General features: G+C 46.1%; 1 protein-coding gene across 1 annotated transcript; it reads right to left on the reverse strand.

Annotated features, from left to right (window-relative positions):
- Positions 1 to 661: 661 nt before the first annotated feature.
- Positions 662 to 7,653, reverse strand: LOC138361635 (F-box DNA helicase 1-like). Its single transcript, XM_069320863.1, has 5 exons — positions 7,441 to 7,653; positions 4,299 to 5,234; positions 4,002 to 4,099; positions 2,592 to 2,706; positions 662 to 685 (listed from the first exon to the last, which is right to left on the reverse strand). The coding sequence occupies exons 1-5, from the start codon at positions 7,651 to 7,653 to the stop codon at positions 662 to 664; spliced, it is 1,386 nt and encodes a 461-aa protein (XP_069176964.1).
- Between the last annotated feature and the right edge of the window lie 2,180 nt (positions 7,654 to 9,833).

Raw genomic sequence — 9,833 nt, forward strand, 5'->3', positions numbered from 1 at the left:
AACTTTACAAACAGAAATGCTAGCCATTCAAAATGCTTTGGAACATACTCTTGCTGAACACAGACAACATGTTATCATACATACAGATTCGAGAACTGCCACTGAAACCTTCCAACAGGAACACGTACGTGATAACATCCATCTGACCACAAACGTCATAGCATTAATGCAAAGATTCAAAGGTCAAGGCCGTCGGGTACTTATCAACTTGGTTCCAAGTCATGTGGGATTAATAGGGAAGGATATTGTACACAAAGTTTCAGAACTTGTAACTAAGAGAAGAAATATAGACATTTACATTTCACAGAGTCCATCACGATTTAAGTGAGTACAGTTAATTTAAATAGAGTAATGCGGAAGATGTACAGTGACCACAACAAAGCAGCAGCAACATCAGGATCTGCGGTTTTATGCAAGAATTCAACTAACTACGAACCACTTATTTTGATGAAAGGAAGCCGTAGAACAACATAAGTACACTTATATAGCATCAAGCTTCGATACCCATGTGCATGGGAAACAGGCATACAGGTTCCAGAAGTTGGGAGGAAATGTCAGCACTGTGGAGAAATGCCCGACACACACCAGTGAAACATTATCTAACACAGTGCAGTCACAAACCCAATATGATAACTATGATTCAACAGAGCAGAAGAAGTTGTCAAACACATGCAGCATATTCATACTGAAACGAACATACAAGTCATAAATACTCATACTCTGCCTAAATTAAAGAGAAACAAAAACAAGTAACACATAGTGGGCCAGCCAGAGGCTTAAGGCCTATGCCAGAATAACACTGAAACAAATAAAAATAAAAATGTGCTAGTTTACTGTACTTTGAAGATTAGTGTTAGTTTATTGAGGTTTGAAGGGCAGGTGTAAGTCTACCGAGCTTTGTAGGGCAGGTGTTAGTCTACTGTGCTTTGAAAGTCAGGTGTTAGTCTACTGTGCTTTGAAGGTCAGATGTTCGTCTACCGAGCTTTGAAGGTCAGGTATTAGTGTACTGTGCTTTGCAGGGCAGGTATTAGTCAACTGTGCTTTGCAGGGCAAGTGTTAGTCTACTGTGCTTTGCAGGGCAGGTGTTAGTCTACTGTGCTTTGAAGGTTATGTGATATTATACTATGCTTTGAAGGTCAGGTCTTAGTCTACTGTGCTTTGAAGGTCAGGTGCTAGTCTACTGTGCTTTGAAGGTCAGGTGCTAGTCTACTGTGCTATGAAGGTCAGGTGATAGTCTACTGTGCTCTGAAGGTCAGGTGCTAGTCTACTGTGCTTTGAAGATTAGATGCTAGTCTACTGTGCTCTGAAGGTCAGGTGCTAGTCTACTGTGCTTTGAAGGTCAGGTGCTAGTGTACTGTGCTCTGAAGGTCAGGTGCTAGTCTACTGTGCTCTGAAGGTCAGGTGCTAGTCTACTGTGCTTTGAAGGTCAGGTGCTAGTGTACTGTGCTCTGAAGGTCAGGTGGTAGTCTACTGTGCTTTGAAGGTGAGGTATTAGTGTACCGTGCTCTGAAGGTCAGGAGTTAGTATACTGTGCTCTGAAGGTCAGGTATTAGTCTACTGTGCTTTGAAGGGCAATTGTAAATCTACGGTGCTTTGCAGGTCAGATGCAAGTCTACTGTGCTTTAAGGTCAGGTGTTAGTCTTCTAAGCTTAGAAGATCAGGTGTTAATCTTATAAACCTTGAAGGTCAGAAGTGAGCCAACTGTGCTTTGAAGGACAAGTGTTTGTCTACTAAACTTTGAGGGTCAAGTGAGAGAAAACTGTACTCTGAAGGGCTGGTGTTAATCTACTGTGCTTTGAATTGCAGGCATTAGTATATTTAGCTCTGAAGGTCACGTATTAGTGTATTCAACTTTGAAGGTAACTTATTAATCTATTGATCTTTGAAAGTCAGGTATTAGTCTACTATGCTTTGAAAGTAAGTTGTTAGTCTATTGTGTTTTAATTGTTGTCGTAGTCTTCTCTGCTTAGCAAGTACGGTTTTGGCTACTAAGATTTGAAGATCATGTGTTAGTCTACTAATCTTTTGAAGTTAGGTGTTAGTCTACTAATCTTTTGAAGTTAGGTGTTAGTCTACTAAACTTTTGAAGTTAGGTGTTAGTCTACTAATCTTTTGAAGTTAGGTGTTAGTCTACAAAGCTTTCAAGGTCAGGGATTACTCTACTCTGATTTGAGGGTCTGGCGTTAATCTAATTATTTTTTAAGTTTCGATGTGAATCTGAGATTTCAAAGGTCAGGTAATAGTCAACACAGTTTTTAAGGTCAGGTCTTAATCTTCTGATTTTGAAGGTTGTTTATTAGTCTACTGAGCTTTGAAGGTCTGGTATTAGTTTACTGAGCTTTGAAGGTCAGGCACTAGTTTACTTTGCTTTGAAGGTCAGGTATTAGTTTACTGAACTTTGACGGTCATTTAGTAGTGTAATGTGCTTTGAAGATAAGGTGTTTGTCTACTAATCTTTGAAAGATCATGGGTTAGGCACCAAAGCTTTGAACAATAGATTTCAGTCTACTGAGCTTTTTAGGTCAGGAAATAGTCAACTGAGCTTTAAATGTCTGCTATTAGTCTGCAGACCTTTGTAACAAAATAATTACCCATCTCAATGCGTTCTCGTTGTAGAGGGTTGATTCGTGCTGCTTCCCAGTGATCAACCTTAAGCGGGAGGCTCGAGCAAAGATTTGCATATCAGCACCTTCTATTCCAGTGATTCTGAAACATAATATTATTCATGAAGAAAAATATATGAATTTCAATAGAAGAATAAAGGTAATTAAAACATTAATATTAATGCTTTGTTAGTTGATGCACCGCTAACAACTCACACACCATTAACAACTCAGAGCACCACCAACAACTCACAGCCTCACTAACTCACAGTACAACTAACAACTTGATGCCCAAGTAACAACTCACAACACAACTTACAAATCACAGCACCTCTAAAAACTTGATCCCCACTAACAACTCATAACACCGCAAATAGCTCACAGCACAAATAACAACTCACAGCACAACTAACAACTCACAGCATCGCTAACAACTTGATGCACCACTAACAACTTGATGCACCACTAACAACTTGATGCACCACTAACAACTTGATGCACATCTAAGAACTTTAATGTTCCACTGACAACTTGATGCACCACTAACAAATTGATGCACCACTAATAACTCACAGCACCACTAACAACTTGATGCAGCACTAACAACTCACAGCACCACCTAACAACTTGATGCACTACTAACAACGTTATGTACAATTAACAACATAATGCCCCACTAACAACTCAAAACACCACTATCACCTCACAACATCACTTAAAACTCACTGCACCACTAACATCTCACAGTACCACTAACAACTCACAGCACCACTAACAACTCACAGCACCACTAACAACTCACAGCACCTCTAACATCTCACAGCACCACTAACAACTCACAGCACCACTAACAACTCACAGCACCACTAACATCTCACAGCACCACTAACAACTCACAGCACCACTAACAACTCACAGCATCACTAACAACTCACAGCACCACTAACAACTCACAGCACCTCTAACATCTCACAGCACCACTAACAACTCACAGCACCACTAACAACTCACAGCACCACTAACATCTCACAGCACCACTAACAACTCACAGCACCACTAACAACTCACAGCATCACTAACAACTCACAGCACCACTAACAACTCACAGCACCTCTAACATCTCACAGCACTAGTAACAACTCACAGCACCACTAACAACTCACAGCATCACTAACAACTCACAGCACCACTAACAACTCACAGCACCTCTAACATCTCACAGCACTAGTAACAACTCACAGCACCACTAACAACTCACAGCACCACTAACAACTCACAGCACCACTAACAACTCACAGCACCACTAACATCTCACAGCACTAGTAACAACTCACAGCACCACTAACAACTCACAGCACCACTAACAACTCACAGCACCACTAACAAATTGTTTCTAACCTGGTGAGGCTTGTGACTACTGCGTTTGTTGCACACCCGTCGCACATATATCCTCCGGGAAACCGGTAACCTTTATCAGATATGTAGTATGACAGTGCCTAAAAATTATATACAAAATTAAGTATATTCAAGATTATGTGACATCTTTCTCCTATATAAGAAATATAATATATCATGTATCATTACTATTTTCAAGTCCGGCAATTATATATTACACAAAATTACCACTTAATATATATAATACCTTTGAACAAAAATCATGACAAGAGTTTATTAAAAAAGTGATTGCGAGGGTACCTTAATTATGAGCGGGGAGGGCGAGGGGGTGACGGGGGCGTGGCACCACAGACACACAACGCTGTCCTGGACGCTCTTCCTCGCTACTAACATGTCCAGCTCGTCATGGGCGGAAAGGAGGGCATAGAGAACCGCATTGTTGATGGTTAAGAACTTCTTGGCTCGTGTCGAGGACACATACGCCTGCCTCAACATTTCATCATTATATGCATATAAGTCTTGTAAGTTGAATAATGGGTTAATAATGCCATCTGTCAATATAACCCAGTCCCATTCAAGTCCTTTGGCCATGTGAACGGTACTGAAGCATATATCTGCCTCGGATGCCTCTGTGTTGCACCTCTGAGTAAGCAGAGTCACGTGATAGGGTGTCCTACTCCCACTGTAATGGAACATATTAATTTTGGAAAGTAGCTCCCGGTCTTCACACGTTTTAGCAAAGTTCGTAAGGTCGGCTATGGTTTCGAATTTGGCCACTAATGGATTCTGAATATTTGCTGATTCTCTTGTGGCAAGACCCTCCTGAATTTGATTTAAATTAAATATGTCCATAACATCGTCATATCCATACTTACTCAATCCACCAGCAAATGTCATGGATGCTGCAATGTACTCTTTATCCTCACATATCTTCGTGGCTATTCTATAAAGTTCCGTATTTGTCATAGCTATATAAGCCCTTTTGAGTTTTGAGCTTGGGTCAAAAAGTTTAGGATCTGGAGCATGGACAAATGAGTCTTTTTTTCTTGCTCCGACGACAGTCCGGTGGGGAACCAATAGGCGAGCCTCCAGAGCACATTGTGCTACATATGACACCTCCGGTCCGAACCTGAAGGACTGGCTGAGGGAAAACTTGTGAGTGGCTGTCACCTTATCCAGGGCGCTGACTGTCCCTCCGAAGAAGCGCAGCTGTTGGCAAGAGTCTCCCACAAACACCTGAAACATAAACAACAACACAATTCAATGACAACTGTCACCAGATGAAAATCTGCGCACAATAGATATATATGAAATATCACCCAGTACCAAGTAAATGAAGGGTGACGGAGTATAGGGTTGATGACAGCCAGCACCACATCATAGAAGGGTGACGGAGTATAGGGCAGATGACAGCCAGCACCGCGTCATAGAAGGGTGATGGAGTATAGGGTAGATGACAGCCAGCACCACATCATAGAAGGGTGATGGAGTATAGGGTAGATGACAGCTAGCACCACATCATAGAAGGGTGATGGAATATAGGGTAGATGACAGCCAGCTCCACGACAAGGAAGGGTGACGGAGTATAGGGTAGAATACAACCAGCACCCGTTAAGGAAGGGTGATAGAGTATTGGGTGGATTAGAGCAAACACCACATAAAGGAAGGGTTACGTATTTTAGGGTAGATAATAGTCTGCACCACTTCAAGAAAGGGTGACGGTGTATAGGGTAGTTGACAGTCAGCACCACATAAAGGAAAGGTGACAGAGTATATGGTAGATGACAGGAAGCACCGCCTAAAGGAAGGGTGATAGAGAATAGGGTAGTTGGCAGCCGACACTAAGGCAAGGAAGGGTCATGGAGAATAGGGTATATGACAGCCAGCACCACATCATGGAAGGGTGACGGAGTAAAGAGTAGATGACAGCCAACACCACGGCATGCAAAGGTGATAGGGTAAATGACAGTCAGCACAGAGTAAACGAAGGGTGACAGAGTGTATGGTAGTCGACAGCCAGCACCACGACATGGAAGGGTGATGGATTATAAAGTAGATGACAGACAGCTCCACTTCAAGGAAGGGTGACGGAGTATAGGGAAGATGAGATCCTACACCACATAAAGGAAGGGTTATGAAGAATAGGGTAGATTGACAGTCAGCACCACTTCAAGGAAGGGTGATAGCTTACAGGGTAGATGACATCCAGCACCGGTTAAAGGAAGGATGACGGTGAAAAGGTTAGATGACAGCCGGCACCACATCAAGGAAAGGTGACAGAGCATATGTTAAATGACAGGAGCTCCACGTAAAGGAAGGGTGCCGGAGAACAGGGGAGATGATTACCAACACCACGTCAAGGAAGAGTGGCAGAGTATAGGGTAGATGACAGCATGCACCACAGAAAGGAAGGGTGATGGAGTATAGGGTAGATGTCAGCCAAAACCATGTAAAGGAATAATGATGGAGTATAGGGTAAATGATAGCTACCACAACGTAAAGGACGGGTAACGGAGTATAGGGTACATGACAGCCAACACCACGTAAACGAAGGGTGACTAAGTGTAAGGTTGACGACAGCCTGCAACATGTCAAGGAAGGGTGGCGGATTATAGGATAGATGACAGGCAGCCCCACGTCAAGGAAGGGCAACGGAGCATAGGGTAAATGTCAGCCAGCACCACGTTATGGAAGTTTAAAGGAGTATAGGGTAGAAGACTGCCATCGCCACGTCAAGGAAGGGTGACGGTGTGTTGGATAGGTGACAGCCAGCACCATGTTGGAAGGGTGACGGAATATAATGTTGATGACAGCAAGCACCACGTCAAGGAAGGGTAATGGAGTATAGCATAGATGACAGTTAGCAATACGTCAAGGAAGGGTGACGGAGTACAGGGTAAATGACAGTCAGCACCACCAAATAAAAGGGTTAAGGAGTATACAGTAGATGACATCCAGCACACCATAAAAGAAGGGTGACGTAAAGAAGTAAAGAAAGTAGATGATTGCCAGCACCCCGTCAACGTTGGGTGACAGAGTATAGAGTAGATGACAGCCAACATCACAGAATTTAATAGTGGTGAAGTATAGAGTAGATGACAGCCAGCACCATGTAAAGGATGGGCGACTGATTATAAGGCAGATGACAGCCAGCACCATCTAATACAAGGGCTAAGGAGTATACAATAGATGACAGCCAGCACCACGTAAAGGAAGGGTGACGGAGTATAGGGTAGATGAAAGCCAGCACAACATAAAGGAAGGGTGACGGAGTATAGGGTAGATGAAAACCAGCACAACACAACGGAAGAGTAACGGAGTATAGGGTAGATGAAAGCCAGCACAATATAATGGAAGGGTGAAGGAGTTTATAATAGATGACAGCCAGCACCACGTAGAGGGTGCTGTGTGAGAATGTAGGATAGTGGGCAGCTAGCATCACGTAGGAGAGTGTGGGGCACTGGGCAGCCAGCATCACGTAGGAGAGTGTAGGGTAGTGGGCAGGCAGCATCAGGTAGAGGAGTGTAGGGTAGTAGGCAGCCAGCATCACGTAGGAGAGTTTAGGGTAGTGGGCAGCCAGTATCACGTAGGAAAGTGTAGGATAGTGGGCAGCCAGCATTACGTAGGAGAGTTTAGGGTAATGGGGAGTTAGCATCACGTAGGAGAGTTTAGGGTAGTGGGCAGCCAGCGTCACGAAAGAGGGTGTTAGAAAGTGTATGAAAATTGGAAGCCAGCATCATGTCTCCTCTCCGGCATGCCTCCTCAGACCTCTCACTCGACAATCTCTCCGATCTAAATATAACTCGCCTGCCCTCTGTCCACCCTCCTCAGCAGTTCTCCAGCTGTTTTCCTTCTCTCTCCAGCGTCGTCGTTCAATGCCCTGACCCCTGACTTGTCTGCCATCCTTCTTTCACTCTCACCCGCATCCCTCCTCTCTCCTCCAGTCCTCTTCCATTCTCTCTTTTCTCACCAGGTCCCTCACTCATCTCCCTTCTCTCCCCAGCTGCTCTACCCATTCCCTTGTCTTCCCTGCTGTTCTTCCCTCTCCCTTATCTCTCCTGCCGCTATTCACTGTTCTCTCCCATGATGCTCGACCCTCTTAGATCTCTCCCCTGCTGCTCTACCCTCTCCGTTCTCTCGCCTGCTGCTCTACCCTCTCCGTTCTCTCGCCTGCTGCTCTACCCTCTCTGTTCTCTCCCCCCTGCTGCTCTACCCTCTCTGTTCTCTCCCCCCTGCTGCTCTACCCTCTCTGTTCTCTCGCCTGCTGCTCTACCATCTCCGTTCTCTCGCTTGCTGCTCTACCCTCTCCGTTCTCCACCCGCTGCTCTACCCTCTCCGTTCTCTCCCTTTTTGCTGCTCTACCCTCTCCGTTCTCTCCCTTTTTGCTGCTCTACCCTCTCCGTTCTCCCCCTGCTGCTCTACCCTCTCCGTTTTCTCCCTCTGCTGCTCTACCCTCTCCATTCTCTCCCCCCTGCTGCTCTACCCCTCTCCGTTCTCTCGCCTGCTGCTCTACCCTCGCCATTCTCCCCCTGCTGCTCTACCCTCTCCGTTCTCTCGCCTGTTGCTCTACCCTCTCCTTTCTCTCTCCCTGCTGCTCTACCCTCTCCGTTCTCCCCCTGCTGCTCTACCCTCTCCGTTCTCCCCCTGCTGCTCTACCCTCTCCGTTCTCTCCCCCTGCTGCACTACCTTCTCCGTTCTCTCCCCTGCTGCTCTACCTTCTCCGTTCTCTCCCCTGCTGCTGCTCTACCCTCTTCGTTCTCTTCCCTGCTGCTGCTCTACCCTCTCCGTTCTCTCCCACTGCTGCTCTACCCTCTCCGTTCTCCACGCGCTGCTCTACCCTCTCAGTTCACTCCCTTTCTGCTGCTCTACCCTCTCCGTTCTCTCCCCTGCTGCTGCTCTACCCTCTCCGTTCTCTCCCCCTGCTGCTCTACCCTCTCCGTTCTCTCCCCCCTGCTGCACTACCTTCTCCGTTCTCTCCCCTGCTGCTCTACCTTCTCCGTTCTCTCCCCTGCTGCTGCTCTACCCTCTTCGTTCTCTTCCCTGCTGCTGCTCTACCCTCTCCGTTCTCTCCCACTGCTGCTCTACCCTCTCCGTTCTCCACGCGCTGCTCTACCCTCTCAGTTCACTCCCTTTCTGCTGCTCTACCCTCTCCGTTCTCTCCCACTGCTGCTCTACCCTCTCCGTTCTCCACGCGCTGCTCTACCCTCTCAGTTCACTCCCTTTCTGCTGCTCTACCCTCTCCGTTCTCTCCCCCTGCTGCTCTACCCTCTCCGTTCTCTCGCCTGCTGGTTCTACCCTCTCCTTTCTCTCCCCCTGCTGCTCTACCCTCTCCGTTCTCTCCCCTGCTGCTCTACCCTATCCGTTCTCTCCCCTGCTGCTCTACCCTATCCGTTCTCTCCCTTGCTGCTCTACCCTCTCCGTTCTCTCCCTTGCGGCTCTACCCTCTCCGTCTCTCCCCTGCTGCTCTTCCTCTCCGTTCTTCCCCTACTGACCTTCGCACAGTGTTGGTTGAGGAGGATATCCAAGACGGCATCATTGATGTCCTCTGCTCCGTCGACCAGCAACACGTCATACCCCTGGATACGAGGCTTCGTTAGCTGCCAGGCCTTCACCAGTCCGTCCTGTTGACAACACACAGCCGTCACACGTGCTCGCACCACAACATTTATATAAATGGAAAACATACCATCTGTCAGTTGGGTAACAATGGGAAGTATGCGATCCATCAGTGTTATTAAAATTGGAAAATGTCACAAAGTTTCCCAGTTTTCCAGTACACCTCTCCTGGCTGCTGATTTCCCATTTCAAGAAAGTGGATTACAACACTGTCAAAAC

The sequence above is a fragment of the Procambarus clarkii genome, chromosome 8 (genome assembly GCF_040958095.1).
Source record: "Procambarus clarkii isolate CNS0578487 chromosome 8, FALCON_Pclarkii_2.0, whole genome shotgun sequence".
Classification (NCBI taxonomy): Eukaryota; Metazoa; Arthropoda; class Malacostraca; order Decapoda; family Cambaridae; genus Procambarus; species Procambarus clarkii.